General features: G+C 39.0%; 2 protein-coding genes and 1 long non-coding RNA gene across 3 annotated transcripts in view; 2 read left to right on the forward strand and 1 right to left on the reverse strand.

Annotated features, from left to right (window-relative positions):
* The window catches only part of LOC143153485 (uncharacterized), a 57,335-nt gene extending 51,062 nt beyond the window's left edge, over nt 1-6,273 (forward strand). The window contains exon 2 of the long non-coding RNA XR_012993832.1: nt 6,158-6,273. This is a non-coding gene — a long non-coding RNA (uncharacterized LOC143153485). The remainder of the gene's footprint in view (nt 1-6,157) is intronic.
* LOC143153039 (uncharacterized) overlaps nt 1-16,184 on the forward strand; it is an 83,172-nt gene extending 66,988 nt beyond the window's left edge. Inside the window, exon 6 of the mRNA XM_076323786.1 lies at nt 16,053-16,184. The gene's annotated coding sequence lies outside the window, so the exon portion shown is untranslated. The remainder of the gene's footprint in view (nt 1-16,052) is intronic.
* Nucleotides 3,259-23,128, reverse strand: LOC143153467 (serine protease inhibitor dipetalogastin-like). Its single transcript, XM_076324735.1, has 9 exons — nt 22,991-23,128; nt 22,723-22,905; nt 20,737-20,880; nt 18,608-18,760; nt 18,202-18,372; nt 16,025-16,216; nt 14,622-14,783; nt 13,777-13,864; nt 3,259-3,327 (listed from the first exon to the last, which is right to left on the reverse strand). The coding sequence occupies exons 1-8, from the start codon at nt 23,013-23,015 to the stop codon at nt 13,833-13,835; spliced, it is 1,062 nt and encodes a 353-aa protein (XP_076180850.1). The 5' UTR covers nt 23,016-23,128; the 3' UTR covers nt 3,259-3,327; nt 13,777-13,832.
* Between the last annotated feature and the right edge of the window lie 80 nt (nt 23,129-23,208).

Here is a 23,208-nt window from a genome sequence, read left to right on the forward strand (position 1 = left end):
GTAACAACGTAGTGCTACGTGTTATCGATGTTTAAAGGTGTTTGACCTCCAAGGAGCGCTACACTTCGCAAATTGACGAACGTCGATTATTACGACACTTCGTAAAGCTCCGGAGGTGTCAACTTGCATCCAGTACTACGGTGTTACGCGATGCCAATGTTTGGCGATGTTTGAACTCACAGATCGTAAAGCTCTGAAAATGTCAACTCGCCTCTGTGGTGTGCAAAGACAGCGAACCCAGAAGGTTGTTACGTGCACACCAAGTGTTGCAATCTCGTAGCAACGTAGTACTACGTGTTACTCAGGGCCAATGTTTGAAGGTGTTTGACCTCACGGATCGAAAAGCTCTGAAAGTGTCATCTCGCCTCTATGGTTTACAAAGACAGCGAACTCGTGACATTGTTACGTACACACCGAGTGTTGCAACCTCGTAACAACGTAGTGCTACGTGTTATCGAAGTTTGAAGGTGTTTGACCGCCAAGGAGCGCTACACTTCGCAAATTGTAAAACTCTGGAGGCGTCAACTTGCCTCCGGTACCACGTATTACGCGGTGCCAATGTTTGAAGATGTTTGACCTCACGGATCGCAAAGCTCTGGAAGTGTCAACTCACTTCTACGGTTCACAAAGACAGGAAACTCGTGACATTGTTACGTATACACCGAGTGTTGCAATCTCGTAAGAACGTAGCGCTACGTGATACGCAGGGCCAATGTTTGAAGGTGTTTGACCTCCGAGTAGCGCTACACCTCACGTATCGTAAAGCTTGGAAGACCGCGACTCGCCTCTGTGGTTCGCAAAGACGGTAAACCCATAACGTTGTAACCTGTAACCCGCTACGACTGTTTTTCACAGCTCGATGCGAGCAAACGCAACAACAGTGGGTATTTATTTTGCGAGAGTATCGAATCGTTAACGCAGCGCGTAACTTTTGCATGCAGAAATTCTATCAGCCGGTCGGACAATCACTGTCCCGTTAGACGACAGCATTCTGTCGAGGAACTCGCACTTCTTACAAGGTTTATCTTCCACGCGACACAGATTCGATTTCTCAGGATTTTGACTCCCCTTACGGAAGAATTATGGTTACTTTCGACTACGTGGTACGAATATCGATCGGAAGGCGAAACCTTCGTTACGAATTTCATCGTGTTTCGACAAAAATAGTGCCCGATCTGTTCGACACGTTTAAAATAGAAACGAAAGATAGTTTATAGCGAGCACTTTGTCCACGGAAACGAGACTCTCTGTTGCCAAATATTCGTGCGTTATTTCTAGATGCATCTCATCTGTGAACAAGGTTGCACAGTTCGCGTCATTTGACGTAAGAGGTTCTTCGTTCGTGTAACAATTGGTCGCAATCTTCAAAGTTGTTCGAGTGGAAGAATTTCGGTTTTACCACCATCGATCGTACGATAGCTCTCTAGATAAAAGTCTTTCGCTCATTATCGTTAATTAATGTACCATATTCGATTACACGCGATAACACTGCTTCGAGTGACAAAATTCTTTTGACGGTAAATTTTAATGGGTATCTAAGTACAATTCACTCGCGATAGTCGAATTATCGTTCAATTCAAGTAATATCAAATTGTTTATAAATTTTAAACCAATATTAATTTCAAGCAAAAACAACTCGTGAGCACTCGAACTTGGATCCACTACGCGATAGATTTATAATCGCGTTCGTTTTAAACAATTTTTCACCAAGTCGATAAATACAATATCTCGAAGAATGTTCGACCGAATGATTTGGAACTTTGTAAAAATATTCCATAAAACTATTCGAATTGGACTACGCGTGAATTTTGTCTAAAATTTTTCAAGTTCTTGTCTTTTATTTATTTTTCAATTTCGAAAACCAACAAATTTAGTAATTGAAATCATCTAAGATACTTAAACCATACTTTTCGAAATTTGGTGTCGAAAAAATCGATTCACGATAAAAATCGATCAGCGAGGGATCGATGCAAAAATTGATCTCTTGAAAAATCGATTCCGCGACACGGTATTGCGTTTCTTCCGCAGCTACCGTACGAAAACCTTGAACATTGCACGCGGTGCATGTGCATGTGCATGTGCATTTCGCTGTGCATCGAATCTCCGGATACTTCGACAACGAATTCGTAAATTCTTCGCGACGATTTTAAACGAAACGCTTCTAAGGCAATTTTAGTTGCAAGAAATCGCTGCTGTAATTCTTTCGAAGCTTCGCGAACATTTCGCGGAACGGGGCGCGCGTTTCAGAAGGAAATCATTAAATCCGACTGTGTTGCGTGACGCTGATTGTGCCACCAGGATCCAGCAGTTTCGATTGTTCCGTTTTTTCTGTTACTTCTTTTCCTGGCGTTTCGACAACAAATGCGCTCGCTCGCGCGAACCCATCGAGCGTACATCGTACTTCCGTCCACGATGTCACACGACATAGTAATCGAATCAAACTTGGTTCGTTTCGTTACGATCAATTTTCGATCAATAATCCCAAATATTATTAATACTTTCATTCGCGATTCGACCTAGATCGGATCACTCCAAACGATAAAGATCGCGTTCAAATTTATATTCGAAGAAATTGTTCGAAATATCGAAGAAATCGCGGTAAATGGAAGTCTGAATTACCACAATCGGATTTAAATAAAAAAAATTTTATTCGATACAAATTTGAATGTAGTACTTTAAGTAGGATTATGGTTCTCTGTATATAAATACTTTTGCTTTCGGATCGTTCTTTTATCTTTTAAGATCGGGTTTAGAAGAAGCTTTAGTGTCTTCCTTAGATAAAATTATTTTATCTATTATATATGTATATGTATATTATCTGCACGTGTTTACGTAACGAAGACGTTTAATAATAATAAGAAGAGGAATCGATCTAGCGTAGAATACATTTTGTTTCATTGTTTCCAATTAACTTGTAGATTGCGTTGCTTTAATTCTCTCTCTTGTTTTCGTCTTGGACAAGTTTAACGTATCTCTGTAAATTTTATCAAAGCTTCGACGATACCGTAACAGATGTAGAATGATCCTTCGAATCCCGCGCATGCAATTTGTTCAACTTTATCACGTGTGGTTACCCGCTCGCATGCCTTTCACTCCTCCCTAATCCCACGTTACATATTTGCCACGAAGATCGGTTTAATCATTACCTTTTGCTTCGGAAATCTGTCACCATGCGCACAGTATCACCGATGTAATCCGTACCGGTGTTTACAAGCAGCTATATCTGCACTTCACGAGGCACCAGATACCGCGGTAATTTATACAGTTTTCGACTCGCTTTCCTCAACGTTCGTACTCGAGACAGCAAAATTACCGCTCCCCAATTTCCTGGAATATTAAAATGATAACAATAATAATAATAATAATAGGTTTTGGAATATTAAAATGATAATGAAAGATTTAAAAATTACCGCTCCTGACTTTCGTAGGAAATATTAGAATAATGATAATAATAATAATAGGTTTCGGAATATTAAAATGGTAACAATAATAATAATAATAATAATAATAATAGGTTTCGAAATATTAAAATGATAATAATGAAAGGTTTAGAAGTTAGCACTCCCCATTTTGGTAGGAAATATTAAAATAATGATAATAATAATAATAGGTTTCGGAATATTAAAATGATAACAATGAAAGATTTAAAAATTACCGCTCCCCACTTTCGTAGGAAATATTAAAATAATGATAATAATAATAATAGGTTTCGTAATATTGAAATAATAATATTAATAATGAAAGGTTTAGAAGCTAGCACTCCCCACTTTCGTAGGAAATATTCAAATAATGATAATAGTAGTAAAAGGTTTCGGAACATTAAGATAATAATATTGATAATAAAAGGTTCCCACTTTCGTGGGAAATAACATTGAACCGACATTAAGATTTGGTGGTAAAGTAACTGGTAAAATAGATTGATACAAACACTAATGAGAACCAATTTCTACCGCAGGTAAATCATATTCACCGATCAATTTTCATAAAGGGAGATACGAAAGCAACGTAGAAAATAGCACGGAGAAAGCATTGACAAATTGGTTACAGACACTTCCACACGGCAGCCACTATAACGATCATAACCAAACAGATAAAAACGCATCGTATGAATGGTTGAAAGAAACAAATTCTCTGAAAACTCGTGGCTATGAATTATTGACCGTACACAATGAAGAAACATAATCGAAGGAAATTAGTCAGTGTAGAATATGGGATCGGGAATTATTATAGAAACAGTTCAATAATAGCTACAACGGAAACACGGACGTGACCAACTAACGATTATTATACACCATCTGTTAACTCTGGAGTTTAAACGAGTTACGAGATAATGGAAAACCCTGTATTAAAAATACAAACCGGAGAGAAGTTCCGTACTAATAGAGAACGAATACTGACAAATAGAACAGTGATGCACAGCAACATCGAAACCACGGTAACAGAAAAACATTGAAAGTACTTAGGTATCTATAGCAAGAGAAGTTAAACTGGTGCACTAGGATCCTGAAGACACGGCAAGAATTATTCTTCTCGATTGCATAGGAATGCATTACTGCATTACTGCACTTGGTTAGCTTACTTGATATTTTCTCAACTCTTGGTCGACTTTGCGTCCATGGTATTATTATCGTTATTATTATTATTATTCGAAAGATAAATACGTTCGGGGCCCTTGGACCCAGATGTACCGTTCGTGTGACATTTTTGAATATTACGACGTTTGATTCGTTAGTTTGAGTTATTTTATTGTTCTTTTGGCAGCCACTGTTACCAAGTCCTTGCAGTTTATTCCTGTAGCCATTAACATTCCATGCCAAATTGTTAACCATACGTCTAATTTTAAAGTGTCAGTATTTTGTCGACCAAAGTGTCGGTATTTTTTAAAATACGTCACAAAAGAATATAAACGAAATTACAATGATAGAAAAAAAAATAAGTGTAAAGTTGGAAAAAATCCCCAACAACTAGAGCATCTCCAACAACAGTAACTGTGGTACAGTAACAAACGTAGGAGATTGGTCATGTTTTTTCTCGAATTCGAATCAGTGATTTTTATTTTTTTTTAACTGAAAAATAAATCTTCTACCCTTGCCGCTGCACCATAGGTCGTTTCTGGGGATTACGCTTATTTTTTCACAACTGGCTGACCATTTGCACCTACAATTCCGTTTACGATTGAAGTACATGTAAACCCACGAGACTGCCAAATGTCATTAACATCGGTGAAAGTCACTTCTGACATTTTCCTTGTGAGACAGTCAGCCTCGGAAGACGTGTCGCTCATATTAAGGGGTTACACCGGTAATCCGGCGCAAAAACGTCCACTTGTTCCTGATTTTTTCCCAGAGAGACCGTACAACTTTTCCATTCGAAATTTTCGCCCACGTTGTTGTCCATGTTCCCGTTAGATTCACGATTTTTCACAAACAAGAATCACACAAATTGTAAAAGTTACGTAATTTTACGTACCCAAGGAAATCCTTTTGTTACGGATGTGACAAGACGTACACTTCGAGAGAATACAAGAAGAAAAAATCGACTTCTCTAACACCAAATTTCCAGAATACCATCTCGAGAAACGTAACCCTTTGAAAAACAATTGCAATCCAATTTACATGGAACGAAAATTAAACGATGTAACATTTGACGAAAGTATGCCACTAATCCGTGTATTCTGACCGATAGAAACGATCGTAGTGGCTAGTTAACAACGAACAGCGGTGTTGATTTCTTTCGAGTTATCCGGTACGGATACAGTTTCGGTTATCCGGAGAAGATTGTACCAGGACGTGAAACGAGTCGCGTATATTCTCTAGGAGCGAGAGATGGTCGTTGGCGACCGCGTTTTGTCGCAGAATTGGAGGAGGTCAGGGCGACTATTCGTCCTACCGGCTCTAATACCGAGAAAAACATCTGGGCTCGGCATTCTCTCGTCAGATCGAGTGACCTACTGCTCCTTTCTCGGCTTTGTGGAACGAAAGGAGAGCTACGGCCACGATTACGCCGCGGATACATTATTTATCCGATTCTCCTTTTATCGTGGTTGGTTTTCGACCGACGCTAGACACAGCTTTTTCACCCGGTTATCCTTCTAGCCGCGGTATCGTCGACTTTTATTCCCGGCTTCATCGATCACGCGATTTTTTTTTCCCCACAGCTACGAACAAAGGAGACACCGGGAACCGAGCATCGATCAGAGAAAACGACGTGATCGATCGTCGACCGGTAGCCACTGTCGTTTCGTCCTTTGCGTTGAACTTCCGTGGAAAGAAACGTGTCACACCAGGGGATCGCTGCGTGGCGGAATGACGCTTCACGGATCGTGACTGCCTCGAGACGTATTCGTTGTAAGTGTGGTACACGATAAGAGGACCGAGCCGACCCAGTGGCTCGATTCCTCCGCGAAAATAAAAAGGTTCCAGGATCTGGATAACGAAAAATAAAATGGTTCGACGATGGAACGGTTCGTTCGGTGATCCGTGGATTCAGCGAGTGTGTAAATTAACTCTCGGCTGTGTTCGAAACAAATTTGTCCGCGTTCGTGGACAATTAATACGTGGCGAATGAATTAATTTGCCCTGTCTTCGTCCAACTTTAAAGATACCTATGTAGTTCCATACGAATACCAATACATTCTAGTATTAACGTTAGAACTGCCATTTGACCTGTTTGAAACTTTTTGTTAAAGTTACTCAATTGTCGGGAGTGTCTCTCCCTAGAATATTCGTGGACAATATTCGAAATGGAGAACGGACACTAGACTCAACGCTAGAAACTTTTTTTTAAAGTTACTCGATTAGCGAGAGTGTCTCTTTTTAAAATATTCGTAGACAATATTCGTAATGGACAACCAACACTCATGAATTAATTTTCCCTATCTCCTATGTAGTTCCATACAAATACTAGTTCGTTCGATGATCCATAGACTCCAAAGAGTGTGCAAATTAATTCTCGGCTGTGTGTTTAGAACAAATTTAACGTTTACTTATAATTCTTCATTTTTAACGTTTACTTATAATTCTTCCTTTTTAACGTTTACTTATAATTCTTCCTTTTTAACGTTTACTTATAATTCTTCATTTTCAACGTTTACTTAGAATTCTTCATTTTCAATGTTTACTTACAATTCTTCATTTTCAACGTTTACTTATAATTCTTCATTCTTATCGTTTACTTATAATTCATCGAAACCGTTACTTCCCCGATTCGTTCTATTCAAAAATGAAATTTGTTGCCCTATCGAGAAAGTTGATTAAAATCGACGATCTCTCCCCGCAGGAATTCCTTTCCCTATTCACCGATTACAGCGAAGAAACCTCGACATTTCCGGCTGCGAGAAATCTCCCGTATCCGTCCATGTCCTCCCCCTTCCTGGGTCCAGTTTTCTCGTTTCGTGGCATCCAGGAAGCCACTGAACGAACTAGTTCAACCATACCGAGCAACCAATCGCTGTACCTCACTTTATTCATTTCCACGAACGGTCTCCGATAACGTAACCGGACCAATGGACTCCGTTTCCTGCACGTGGCCGAAAAAATCGCGCGAAACTTCCGAGATCCACGCTCGAGGGAAGACGAATAATAAATTCAACGATCGACGCGCGAGGCCGCGGTAACAAAAGCGAGCGGCACGATTTTACGCGTCGTTTCTGGCGAGTTATTCGCCGACGAAATTCCACGGCTACAGAAAGAAACCGAGAAAAGGACGCCGCGAGCATTTCGTCTGCTCCTCCTTCTTCTTCCTTCTTCTCGAATCGGCGAGCGGAGTCGTCGACCCGTGTCAGTTACGAAAACGCGAAACGCGATTGGTCGAGAACCTTGTCCCCCCTCGTTGGCCAACATCACGATGGGAACAGTAGCATAAACCTAAAGAGGGAGCAGTGACGTAACCAAAAAGTTACTGAAAATCACTGAAAATGTCCCATGGGAGAATTTGACAAATTTTCTTCCTGTTTTGTATATACACAGAGTGCTAAATTTGAGTGGAATTTTCTTTTCTCTTTTTCGTAAACTGTATTTGAAGCAAATGAAAGAGAAGTTTGAATAATTTTTGCATATGTGCAATATTTTTCGAGCCTTGTTGGTCAACATTACGATAGGAGCAGTAGCATAAACCTAAGGAGGGAGCAGTGACGTAACCAAAAAGGAAAATCACTGAAAATGTCCCATGGAAAAATTTGACAAATTTTCTTCCTTTTTTATGTATACACAGAGTGTTAAATTTGAGTGGAATTTTCTTTTCTTCTTTTCGTAAATCGTATTCGAAGAAAATGAAAGAGAGGTTTTAATAATTTTTGCATATGTGCAATATTTTTGATGCGTGCAATATTTGTCGAGAATGGTTTGAGAACTTTGTCATCGGTTATCGGAGGGTTTACATATGTTTGTATTCTTATCGAACAATTTCTTATCGAGTATTCTTGTCGATAAAGAATTCTTTACATATGTAATTCGATAAAATACTCAAACTATTTGTTTTGCTTCTGAGCTTGTATGACCGTGAAAGTTATTCTATCGCACGTGGATGAATTCGTTTCAATGCGCGTATTCGCATGGCGTGAAAAATATAACAAGTTTCGTTTGAAAAATTCTAGGGCATCTTCGTTTTTAAAAAAACATTGCACGCAAGAATTGATGCCCGTCATCGTATCGCGTGTGAAAAATATTAAAACCTCTCCATCGTTGATTCTTTTTCAAATAGTTACTCGAGCCATTATTGAAAATTAAAAATGTGTATTTGGCGTTGCAGGCACGGATATCCGTAAAAAAATCTAATCGTTGAAGTGAAATATTGCAATTACCAGTGCTTGTGTCAAATCTAAACGTGATTTTCGTTTCGTAGATAATTAATTTGACGACTGACGTCCACGCTGATTACATCGTCCTTCGAGAGAATCTGAACTCCCATCGACGAGGCAAATTTTTCCAAGCAACGATGTTCGTTAAACAATTTCGTTCGTTTTCGTGTTTCAATAGCGTATCAAACGAACGCCAACAAATACTATCTATCGTGATGCATCGAAATACCGTTGCAGCTCGCTGCTTATATAATCCTCGAAAACTCGATAACATTTCGTCACAAACGAAACGTCGATATCGTTTTTCGAATGCATTTTCACGCGACGAAACACACCGTGATAAAATTCATCCGACGTATTCGAAAGAATTTTTTTCTTTTTTTTTTCTACCTTTTCATTACTCGAGCAACCGTACAATTACGTTTAAAACCGATTACAACGGTGGATAATTATAAATTACGCGCGTCGAGGAATTGTTCACCGACAAAGAGATAATGTTGCCACCTTAAAAGTATTTAATCGTCGGAACAATTATCTTTGCCAGATCGTAAAACGAATTTGTTTACGCGTTCGCACGAACAACCAACGGTGAGATTCTTAACAATTCGCTCATCCTGGTCGACCGAATATGCAAAATACAGCTCGTGGGATTTATAACCGACTCGTTTCACTTGCCCTTACCAAGTGCATAGTTTACGAAGATGCACAAAAGTGCAGCGCAGCGGAAGAACGTTAAACGCGTACATCGTTGTTATTTCTCCAACGTGTATCCTCCTTCTAGTTGCAAATACACAAAATGTTCCATGGAATTGCAACGGTCAATACAATTTTATCGTTGAAATACTTTCGTATAGTTTTTATATCGTTATTACGAATTTCGGTGCATACGTGTTACTGGAAAGTGCACTTGCACTTTTTTCTAACCCAGACACTATACATTTTTTTCACAAACACCACCCAGATGGTTGACAAGAATTGATATTGTTTTTTGATTTTCTTCCATTTTTTCAAACTAACTATATCGTAAAATGTCAGGAAAGTTATTCTCTGTTCCCAAAACTCCTCAACGATCAAATTTTTGCGCGAGAATATACATATACGAATGTCATTTTAGAAAGAAATTTAAGCAACAACTGTTACGATAAGATACAAACAGTAATTTGAAGCAACAACTGTTACGATAAGATACAAGCAGTAATTCGAAGCAACAACTGTTACGATAGGATCATTATTTCCAAGGTTACAATTTAACGAGATTCGAAGATACAACGAACAAAATTTCGCGCGCATTTTGTTTCTACAGGCTGTTACAGCTGACGTCGAGACGGATTCAACGATCTGTAACGAGTCCTTCGAGTGACCTTGACTGCATGAATTTACATTTACATGAACGAAAAGGTGAAGAGAACGCACGATGATCGTATTGTTTCGTTGCGGAACGATCTGCCACGTGTAATCTCGTTCTCGTCTGTCCTCCTCTTTCTTCCATTATTATCCCGCGAATCGATCCTCCGCCTCTCCTTTCTCTTTAAAAACGTCTTCCTTTCTTCACGCTCGCGATACTCGCTCCATAGAAGCGAAAATGACAAGTTGACCGCACAAGGAATCTGTCATCATGAGCCTCGTGCCGAAGTTCGAGAAGCAGGTCGCTCGTTTCTCTTTAGGATCGCAAAAAAAGATAACCTCGGTCTTTGTTCATCTTTTCACCTCGACAAAAGTTTCAGTTCGATGATGCACGTATTTGCAGAAGAGAAGAATGATTCGATGCTCGATGATTCAGTGTTGTTCTCCCGTTCACTGGATAACCAAGCTTGAAACTATTCGTCTCGTCTTTCATATTTTTACCCTCTATAGATATTGTATTTTTTCAGAGAAAATTTTTTCAAATCTTTAAATTCCAATGTTTAATTAACATAAGTTCTCCTAAGAATTGAAGATCTCGATAAGTCGATATTTCAAAATTACTTTTTCTGGATCGAAGGTATTTTTTCAGAGAAATTTTTTCGAAATCTTTGAATTCCAATGTTTAATTGCTACACGTTCTCCAAAGAATTGAAGATCTTGATAAGTTTATATTTCAAAACTACTTTTTCTGGATCGAAGGTATTTTTCCAAAGAAATTTTTTCGAAATCTTTGAATTCCAATGTTTAATCGGTACACGTTCTCCAAAGAATTGAAGATCTCGATAAGTCGAGATTACAAGACTACTTTTTCTGGATCGAAGAGTGACCAAAGACGACAAGCTGAAAAAATGATAATAGAGAGTTCTCTTACAAGTAACATTTATAGGTAAATGTTAAAGCCTTCGAAAGGAATTACACTCAAACCGAGATTCCATTTTCCTTACCAACTTCTCCCATAACTTGTATTACCGTACAATCAGCAAAAGCAATTCCAACATACTTAGAGTGGATAATTTCATCGCTTTGACATCTTTCGTCGAAACATTTTCAAACATTTTCAAATAACATAACCGCCCTGTCGTTACACCTTTGTTCATTCGAACGACACTCTACCTAAATCTCCAACTAGATATCGTTGAATTTACGATCCGACCTAAATATCATCGTGCGACCGCTTTCCCTCTCGTTGACACTGTCCACGAGCAACCGACGACGGACGAGCAACGATCGTCGAATTGAATGGGGAAACGGGTCAAGAGCGAAAAATGGAAGAAAAAAGAAAAAGCAGCCACTTGAAAAATCCTAATAAAGCACGAGCAACGCGACGATCTCGCGGTTAATTGCTTGGCGCGTTAATTGACCGGCCTAGGACAGCGAAGCGGGAAGACAGGTGGTCGAAGCCGTTAATTCGATGTAGAAAATCCAGATTCGTAGATTAATCTCTCGGTGTACGCTCTGGTCGAGAGACGTCGAGTAATTATCGTGTCACCAGTGTTGCTTCTATCGTCGTTAATTCATCAGGAATCTGTCCTCCGGTTAGTCGCGAGAGATAATCGACTTAGGCGACAAGACCTTGTACCTGTCGGAAAAAATCTGCGTCGAAAGTCGCGATTATGCTTGCGCGAAATAAAAATGAAAAATCGAAATCCGATCCAAGCGTGTTTCGATCTTAACGAAGTACACACGACAGGTACAGAGGAAAGACGAATCGACATTACGAAACGAAAGAAATATTTATTCGCTCGTTACATTGCAAAGTGCAAGTCTTATCGTCGGTGAAGAATTTGAACAAAATGTTACACAAACAATTTTTAATTTATCGAAAAGTGTTAGGTTATATAAAAGGTTTAATTTAATCTTCAACAATATCCCCGAGAATTTATTCTGCGATTTTGGACGCGTTTATCTTGGACGCTTATCCACGGGTATAATCTTACTTATGTTTATTCAAATCGTATGTGAATTGTATATATATCGAAGTAGAATAATCACTTGGAACAATGATTTCGAATGAGTGAACGTAGAATATGGAATGGAGAAAATTGTATTTGTACGTTAATTTGTATTTTCCAACGGTGACCGATGGATGACAGTTCGTATGTAGAAGAACGAAAGCTGTCGACAATATTGTTATTTTTGTATCGAGTGTTTACTCGGAGCTCACCGAAACAGAAGATGACGCTTTGTTTAAAAATAAGTGGAAAGCATAGAATAAATATTTGTCACGCGATCGTTTATTTCCGGGGAAATCGAAATTACGACGTTTACAAGTTTGTACTAATTCCGAACTCGATTTTCTCAAAAGTGAAACATTCTCGAAGAATTATCATCTTAGGTAGAGAAATTAATTATTTATTCTTGCTCTTCGTAACGAATTGCAGTTTTCCCGCTTCTGATACAGAACGCAGCACTTAAACGCAAGAAAGTCAGATATCTTCTTCTTTTCTTTAGGAATCGATGTTCTTTAAATGAAATCGTAACATTTCTAGTTTAATTATTCATTCGGCATCTTCGTTACGCAAGTGTTACAGAACCGTGAAACAAAGTAAAAAGTAGAAAAATGCGGAAGAGGCGAGGCACGGTTAAAACACTGTTATTAACCATTTAACCGGTATGCTCGAGTTAACTCGGTGAACATAATTACCGGATAATCAATTGAAAATCACGTTCAACGATCGAAATGAGAGAAAAAAAGAAAAGAATAAAATCAAACTTGAAATAGAAATTTCCGAGCTGTTTCGAGTATGAGCAGTTTTACAACTATCACCGAATATTTAACAGACGTTGCGTTCGATGGACTCGCAGCCGGGCAATATTCGAGGGAAAAGTGATTAAAGTTTAACTCTGAATTTAAATTTAATCGTTGAAATTGTCCGCGATACCGAGGTACCGGAGAAGAACTGTCCCGATAAATAAGCATTCTCTACTCCGAAAGAAGAGATAAAACCAGAATTCGTTTACGTCGGTACACGGAAACTGAATTTTGTATTGTGCAGAACTCGAAAGCGATATTTGAAAATTAATTACAAATTAAAACAACATCGCGCAGCGTCTACACCTATCGTTCGATCACTGGCCAGGACTCGTCAGTTCTGCTAAAAATTCATGGTCACTTAGGCTTTAAAGTCTCGCCGATATCCCGCTGCTCGACGTAAAAGGACACCCAGCGAAAGAAATATCGCGGGAAGATATAAAAATGGCAATATCAACGACGCGTGCGAGCGAACCGCAACGTAGAATGAAATATCTGGATCTGATAAATCCTTGTACGGCTATCGTGCGTTCATCGAAGTCGTTGAGGTATAATTCAACGATCGATGCTGCCCACGTGGAACAAATTTCCACGGAGAAAAATTCACGATCGGTTAACGGGGCGTTCGTTCGCACGTTCTCGTTGAAGAAAAATATTTCGAAACGTTGCCCTTTGGAGGGAAAATTCTACTCTAGGAAAAATAGAAGAAAAGATTGTTCTTTTCGCGAATTCGTGAGAGGAAGACGAATTCTTCCGTTGTGGAAGAACCAAAGGCTGGTCGAGTCATTCATCCTCGGGCTCTTTCCGCGATGACGCAACTTACCGAACGAGACATCGTTCGGAAATGTAAACGAATCTCGTGGGAATCACCGTTGTCCTCTAACAAGGCCCATCGTAGACGAAACTCAGCTCTGCGGAGAAGAAAAATCATTTAAATCGAATTAATTCCGTGCGTTCGGTGCATCGAAGTGCAGTTTTACTTTACGCGGTGACGAGCGCGGTAAACATTCCGCTGTTCGAATCGACGAAGAGTTTATCCGTAACGGTTGTGATACTTTTTCGATACTCGTGAAACGAAAATTCGATCGAAATCGACCATGGAATTATTTCAAACGTTTGTTTCGGATACGTTTCAATCCGTGTTTAATTAAATTTATTGGGTTGTTCCTAGAGTCATTTCGTTTTTTCGAAACACGATTTTTTTAGAGTGTATCAATGTTTATATACATTGTATAGTGTATATAATTATATTATGTATGTAATACATTGTAGATTGTACAATGTTACGCGAAACACGATTTTTTTAGAGCGTATAAATGTTTACATACATTGCATTTCGTTTTTTTGTAACACGATTCTCTTAGAGTGTACACATGTTTGTATACATTGTATAAACGATTTTTTTAGAGTGTATAAATGTTTATACAATGTATATAAACATTTATACACTCTTAAAAATCGTGTTTCAAAATAACGAAATGACTCTCCGAACAACCCAATAATATAATTTTGACAATAGAGAATACACAAAGCTCCTGCACGAACAATCTGGAAAGTAACGTGTACCAAATACGGAAAGACCCTTCGTTAACGAACCAGGCTGTTTAAACAATAAAATCTCGAGAGTAACAAAAGAAATATTAACGAGTGTTAAATTTGGCGATATACTTTTCTCTGGGTATCGAATCCTCGCGCACCATAGAGCTTCCGGACTCACGTAGGACAATCCATCGCTTCCGCAAACCGGTAGTCGGAAATCCTCCGCAGGTATCGATCCACACGGGTTATCGTCAGGCCCAGAACAGGGGCCCGTGTGTTTGGAAAACACATCTGATAAAAGAGAATCGCGTACAATCCATCGAATCGAGATCAGAATCGAGAATCCGACGTCAGACCGAGCTTTGATATTTTAAACGTCATTCCGTTAAGGTATCATCGAAACGTCGTATCGGTGAAATGAAAATATCATCGTAGACCTCGACGATACGACGATCCAACTACTTCGTTATCGGAGCTCTGGATTATTTTGGATAACTCGAAATAAATCTCGATCGAATACAATCGTTGGAATTCTTTCGCGCGATGCTCGTGTGTTACTGGGTGTTGAAAATTTTTAATGTTGAAAATCGAATTCTTAATTTCACACGAATACTGTACCTCGATCGACACTGATATCGTTTATAAAACAAAAACCAAGCTGGGAATAAAACAGTAGGAAAGACTCTCGAATAATTGTTACAGAGTGAATTACCGTAAAGTGATTACTACAAAGGTAGAATACATTAGGTTGTTCGAAAAGTGATTTCGTTTTTTCTCGGTGAAAATAAAATACGATTTTTTTAATAATGTAGACACATATTATTAAATTATATATTCTTCATTTTTGGAAAACGAAACGACTCTCCGAACGACCCAACGATACTCTTGAATATCCACCATAGTGATCACTTTTCGTAGTATAAATAATTACCGTTTTGGAAAATTCGTCGCGTTAAAACGTTACTAATTCGACGTTCCGTTGTTACGTTATTGATAAGTGAATACAATCGAGAAGACGTCGCGTCGAACGTTAAGTTCCCGATAGGTGTTGGGACACGACACGTAATTCGATAACTGTGAACCCGATTCGTTCCTTGAAACGACTCGATGCAAGATTCGCGATTTTAAACCATAGATTGTATCGATGGTATCGTGACACGTTCAGATCTCGTTGTTAACGAACCCTCAACGAACGTTAAGTTCCCGATAGGTGTTGGGACACGACACGTAATTCGATAACTGTGAACCCGATTCGTTCCTTGAAAGAACTCGATGCAAGATTCGCGATTTTAAACCATAGATTGTATCGATGGTACCGTGACAAGTTCCGATCTGGTCGTTAACGAACCCTCAACGAATCCTCGTTAAGTTTCGATCGGTTTCCTCGACGCGATCGGATGCCACGCGTAGAACCGGAACACCGAGATTCGAGATTTCTATCGTCGATATACGTATAAGTTGGAATACCAGGGAAGGAAAGCTCCCGAGTAGTCTAACGTCGCTCGATAAGGCTATTGTTCGTTCGTACTGACATTTATTTTTACTGGTGCGGCATTGCAGGTGATGTATACTTTTGTACGTGACGCCATCGCTTCCGCAAACCTCGTCCTCTGGGGTGAAGGTCCCGCTGGCGTGCCTTGAGGTCGCGTCGTCGACCTCAAGTCGAGCGCATGAGCGATGCGTGCTCGTCCCGCATTCTCCATCGGTGGCTAGCTGCTTCAAATCTGGAAAGAGAAATCGTCACGGTTCCGTTAAATATCATTGGAGACCTTTCGGTTATACCGCTCGCCCGATACCAGTCACACATCGATTCGAAATCAACGACTGACGAGTACAGGGGAATCACCGATACGTGGACGATTAACGCTGGGACTATCAATGGTTGCGTGTTACCGTTCGTATCGGATCGTGAGGGTGAAGTTAGACGAGGAAAGAGGAAATTAATTTACCAGTAGCGATTGTCTATTTTAATAATTGACCGTGGATATTGTAAGTAACGGGACCGTTGATAATTGAGACCAACTACCGATGGACGTATTAGCATTTGTGTGGAACTATGTAGGTATCTTTAAAGTTGGATGGAGATAGGGCAAGTTAATTCACGAGTATTGGTCGTCTATTTCGAATATTTGAAGAAGAGACACCTAAACTTACTCGATAATTGAGTAACTTTAAAAAAAAGTTTCTAACGTTAACACTAGAACTATCGATGATGGACGTATTAGTATTTGTATGGAAGTAAAGATACATAGGTGTCGTTAAAGTTGGACGAAGATAGGGCAAGTTAATTCACCAGTATCGATTGTCTATTTCCAATATCATTCACGAATACCTCGAGCAAAGGCATCGTTGATAATTGAGTAATTTTAGAAAGAAGTTTCAAGCGAGTCAAATTGACTCCTTTGATAGTTAAATCTACCGCTGGTTTTTGCTCCAGCGAAACTGGAAACACAACTTTTGATCGTTACGTTAGAAGCCAGAATTCTCGACATGTTTTACGATTATTTTCTTCTCGTGTGTGTATATATATATATTAGTTTCCCGGCTGCTTCTCCGACTAGTTCTCCGACCAGTTCTAGAACCAGTTTCTGGGCCACTTCCCTGATGAGTGTTCCGATCGGTGCCTTGGCCACTTGATCGGTTTATTGACCAGTTTGACTGCCTTTTTCCGACTACCATTCTCGCGACTCATCCGTTTGTTCCTTCATCAATATTCTGGCTAATAACCTAATCGGATTTCGGATCGGTCCTTTGATCGACTTTCCAACTGTTTCACCGATCCTCGTTCCGATCGATTCTTCGATCAGCGTTTTTACCAACACGTACTCTAATTTTCTCAACGCTTCTTTGATCATTCGATCGAACATTGATCAACGTCTTGGTCTTACTCGATCTCCTAACTCGATACTACCTTTATCAGAACCTCGATCGTTTCTCTAATCAACTTTCTGGATATTTCCCTAATCCTTTCTTCGATCAACTTTTCATCCACTTCATTGACCAGTTCCACGATTAACTTCTCATTACCTTTTCCGCTAAGTTATTCGATCAGTTTTTCGACAATTTTTCTCCAATCGATAGTTTCTCCAGCCTCGTTAGCTTTTCGACCAAAATCCACACGATTAACTTTCTAACTCTGTCCAGAATCGTTTATCCAATTAATTTACCGATCCCTTACGCGATCCTCTCTCCGCTCGGTTATCTACTTAACCCTAGAACTAACAAAGGGGTCAATTCCACCTGTTTGAAACTTCTTTTCAAAGTTACTCGATTATCGACAGAGTCTGTTCTTAAAATATTCGAAACAGACAACCAATACTCGTAAATTAATTTTCCTTCTCTCCGTCCAACTTTAAAGGTACCTATATAATTCCACACAAACACCAATACGTTCCAGTATCAACGCTAGAACTACCAAAGGAGTAAATTTCACCTATTCGAAACCTTTTCTTAATATTACTCAATCATCGAGAGTGTCTTCCTAAAATATTCGTATACAATATTCAAGATACACGTAACAAATACACGTAAATTAATTTTCCCTTTCCTCGTCCAACTTTACCGGTACGATCCCATACAAACAGCAACACGTCGTTAGTTGAAGCGTTCCACGGGTCGACGAAGTGCAAATGCAGCTGAACGAAAGATCAGCGAATGCACTCTGGATAATTGTAACCTAGAGTTTCGATTCGATCTCGTGGACACCTACCGGGCTCGTAGCATAAAAATTCGAACGGATTCGAGTAGGTGACACCGTCCAACGTGCAAACTGGATTCCACTCGTATCTAGTTCTGGCGATTTCGCATACGTTCTCGTTGATTCCTTGCACATCGTAAACCTCGCGGGCGGTGCAACCGCCGTCGTGCAGTATCCGTAACTCTGGAACCGAGGAATCGCGTTGATGAGAAAAAAAGAAGAAAAAAGATTGTTTCTAACCACCGTGACGCGGTGAGACTGCAATGAAAGTCGCTTTCTTCGCAAACGCGCAATTTTGTTGGTTACGTAACCGCGGACGATCACGTGTCGCGGCTCGAAAGTTGAAGAGTTGCTCCTGTTCGGTAACAAAGAACGTTTCCATTAAGCTTTTACATAAGCTTCACCGGGGATCGCTTACCAGTGTTACGACGCTGCAAACACTTCACCTGAGCTGCGTTCCCATAGGTGAACCCGTTGCTGCCGCAGACTGGGTTGTTCCCGTAAAACGCGATCCCGTGTCTGTAACAGTGGTCCAGATTCTCGCAGCCACCTTTGTGCGCGATTGTTACATCTGGAAAAACGTGTTAAAAATATTGAAAAGAAAGAAACGAACGTTCGGGTACACGTGTTACGATCGCGTGAACGATGACTCCGTTCGGTGAGGGAATTGTAAATATTGGATCGTTCGGAGAGTGATTTCGTTCTCCAAAATGGAGAATATGTAATTTAATCAAATGTTTGTATACTTTAAAAAGAATCGTGTTTCATTTTTACTCAAAAGAAACGAAATGACTTTCCGAACAAGCCAATTGTTTTTACTTGATTTCCGATATGAATAAGTAAATTCAATTCGTATTTAAGGTAAGGGTAATTGTATTAGGTTGTTTGGAAAGTGATTTCGTTTTCCAAAATGGAGAATATGTAATTTGATAAAATGTTTGTATACGTTAAAAAGAATCGTGTTTCATTTTTAACCAAAAGAAACGAAATGACTTTCCGAACAAGCCAATTGTTTTTACTTGATTTCCGATATGAATAAGTAAATTCAATTCGTATTTAAGGTAAGGGTAATTGTATTAGGTTGTTTGGAAAGTGAATTCGTTTTCCAAAATGGAGAATATGTAATTTGATAAAATGTTTGCACGCTTTAAAAGAATCGTGTTTCATTATCATAAAAAAAAAACGAGATGAATTTTCGGACAACCCAATATATAGCAAAGTAACGACATCGACAGTCAATGCTCGCGAAACGAGAGAAAAGAATGTTTAGAAGAAAGAAACTTATTCGTGGCGAAGTATCGAGAGTGAAAATAAAATATTTCATAAACGTGGTAATTGATAAAGAGCGAAAGTTGCGATGCGAATCCTGTATTTGTAAGATATTGGCACAGTTGTAGCGATTAGATAATTGTTAACGTCACGATGCACGGAAATTTTCGAAAGTCGAACGGAGATCTATTCCTATACGGTAATATCGGTTGAGAAATGTTTTTTAATATTTATCGCTGGGAAACAATGAAATTTTCTAAGGTGAACGTGACATTTTCTTATTTCGTTTTCTCCCGAACGTGAATATACAAAAATATATTCAAAAGTTGGAATCTCTGAGACACGGTTTCAAAATGGATCGTCGATAAATTGTTCTAAGATGAACGTGACATTTTCTTATTTCGTTTTCTCCCTAACGTGAATATACAAATATATATTCAAAAGTTGGAATCTCTGAGACACGGTTTCAAAATGGATCGTCGATAAATTGTTCTAAGATGAACGTGACATTTTCTTATTTCGTTTTCTCCCTAACGTGAATATACAAAAATATATTCAAAAGTTGGAATCTCTGAGACACGGTTTCAAAATGGATCGTCGATAAATTGTTCTAAGATGAACGTGACATTTTCTTATTTCGTTTTCTCCCTAACGTGAATATACAAAAATATATTCAAAAGTTGGAATCTCTGAGACACGGTTTCAAAATGGATCGTCGATAAATTGTTCTAAGATGAACGTGACATTTTCTTATTTCGTTTTCTCCCTAACGTGAATACACAAATATATATTTAAAAGTTGTAATCTCTGAAACATGGTTTCAAAATGAATCGTCGATATATAGAATCAACCGATCCAACTTACCTCGAATCTTGAATCTTGTTTACCAACGGTGCTAACTCGATGATCGAATGTACAAAAATCAGTTGAAGCGACACAATGGCGAATCGCCTTTAAAAATTTTTTCAAAATTCCTACCGTGGACGTAATTCTAATCTCGGTTAAAATTTCAACCTACCAAGGGTTTTAGTTTCCTAACGTTAGACGGCTGAACCCGTGCAAACACGTAAAATATAACAATGCTGCCGGGCTTTAACGCGTAACAACTAACTCGTTGGAGTTTGCAAGCTGGAATTTCGGTCAGCACCGAAAGCTCGGCCAACTAAATTCTCCGGTTGGCTGCGCCAACTTTTCCCCAACTTTAATCCGTATTAACGGCCCGGTGAATATGCAGAACGTACACACGGGCCAGCTGACCCGGGGATTTGTCGTACTTACTCTCTAAATGCTTGTAATTAACGCACAAAAGTGAATCCAGATTCGTGTAAGTGTTGCCGTTCGAGCCGCAAACTGGCTCGTAGTATAGATTCGTCTTGCAGTACTCGTCTACCGATAGACAGCCTCCGGAGTGCATTGTGGCCACTGGAAGAAAACATTCCTTTCGGTTAGTTCGTCACGAAAATATATTTCTCAACACCCGGAACCACCGAGGTGCTCGATTTCGCTTATTTCTTTTCTTTTTTCAAGCTTCTTTCTCAAAATTACACGATCGACTTCGTTAGTTATTTATTCATCGATTCGTTAATTCATTGATTCATTCATTAACTTCGTTAATTAATAATTGAGTCATTTTACAAATTGAGTAACTCGAACCTCGTTAGTTATTCATTCATTAATTCATTAATTCATTGATTCATTAATTCATTGATTCATTAATTCATTGATTCATTGATTCATTAATTCATTGATTCATTAATTCATTGATTCATTGATTCATTAATTCATTGATTCATTAATGCATTGATTCGTTAATTCATTAATCAATTGATTCATTAACTTCGTTAATTAATAATTGAGTAATTTTACAAATTGAGTAACTCGAACTTCGTTAGTTATTAATTCATTGGTTCCTTAATTCGTTGATTCGTTAATTCATTAATTCATTGATTCATTAACTTCGTTAATTAATAATTGAGTAATTTTACAAATTGAGCAACTCGAACTTCGTTAGTTATTAATTCATTAATTCATTAATTCATCAATTCATTGATTCATTGATTCATTGATTCATTAACTTCGTTAATCGAGTAATTTTACAAATTTTTACAATTACCGAGATATTTCCGCGACAGTGTTGCCAACAGCTCGCTGAAAGTTCACCCCCTTCGTTAAATTATACAATTGAGTAATTTTACAAATTTGTACAATTACCGAGACATTTTCGCGACACTGTTGCCAACCGATCGCTGAAAGTTTACCCAACGAAATTGAATTCAAACGTGACAATTACGTTTGGACTATTCATAGTTGTGCACACACAGTTGAAAATCATCGGGAACGATTCGAACAACATCTAATTATTTTATTGTTCCTCGTGTGATTTCGTTTTTCAAAATAGAGAATATATAATTTAATAAAATATTTATACTCCATATATACTATCTATATACTATCTATATAATATCTATATAATATCTATATAATATCTATATAATATCTATATAATATCTATATAATATCTATATAATATCTATATAATATCTATATACTATCTATACAGTCTATACACTCTAAAAAAAGTCTTTCATTTTCACCAAAAAAAAAAAAAAAAAAAAACGAAATGACTTTCCTTACAACCCAATGGACACAACACGAACGAGATATGGTACTCGATGAATTTTCCATCGAGCAAATCTCGAGCCGATTCGTTCGCGATGATCTCACGAGCGCGCGAAACGTTTCGATTTGCGTTTCGTCGCACTGTCCCTCTCACCGCGCAACCATTCGCTCACCTTCGCGAACGTTACGCGAGAAGTTTGGTCCAGGTGCAAGACAAACGATCCACCTGATTTCCGTGCGAACCGTCGCTTCCAATTCCGTCAGTTTAAAACGACAATTACCGCAATACCCTCCAGCTGCAACACCGTCCAGCGGAGTAAATTTCCAAGAAGAAGGAGAAGAAGAAGAAGAAGAAGATTCGCGAGAACCACCGACTAATGAAGTTTGAATTATTTCACCGTGTAACTCGAACGGCGTATTCTTTGGCGAATTAAGTACTTTCCGCCTACTCATTGCCGAGAACCGTGAAACACCGGCGCGCAGGATTAAAAATTCATGTTCCCGCCTGCAGCATCGCGTACAGTGCTCGTGAATGTTTAAACATGCCGCGACCTAAGCCCGCGTAATTATACCGCACCACGTATTCTCGAGTTTCCACGAGATGAAAGAAAAGTTCTTTGTTCTTGAGGTATTTGGGTCGCTCACCGTTCCAAAAGTTACGATGATTCAGACAATCTAGGAACAAACTATTGGCGTAGGTAACACCGTCGCTGCCGCATACTGGTCCGCCGTATACGTGCGATTTGTTAAAAATCTCGCAGTCCTGGTAGAAGGCCGTTTTGTCCGTCCACGAGAGAGAAAATCCTTCCTTGAGTAGCAACACGGTACCTGGAAATCGAATTCGTTTTAATTCGACCAGGATCGCACATCTCACGATCGCGTGAACTGTCCAAGAACGACCGAAATCGGTTACCGAAGAACAATAGGACGGGCTGCATGACGAATGCACGAACGACTTTTAATATTATTCTTGGGGACGGTTTTTATACGCGGTTTAATCTTTACACCGATCGTCTCTTTATTCCGCAGTTCCGACACGCGGAGTGCATCTTCCTTTACGTGTCCCTTACTGTCAACATTAGCGCCTCTAATCACCGTGGAATGCAATTGCGATTACTTTATCGATGCGGT

Source organism: Ptiloglossa arizonensis, chromosome 12 (assembly GCF_051014685.1).
Source record: "Ptiloglossa arizonensis isolate GNS036 chromosome 12, iyPtiAriz1_principal, whole genome shotgun sequence".
In the NCBI taxonomy this organism is placed as follows: Eukaryota; Metazoa; Arthropoda; class Insecta; order Hymenoptera; family Colletidae; genus Ptiloglossa; species Ptiloglossa arizonensis.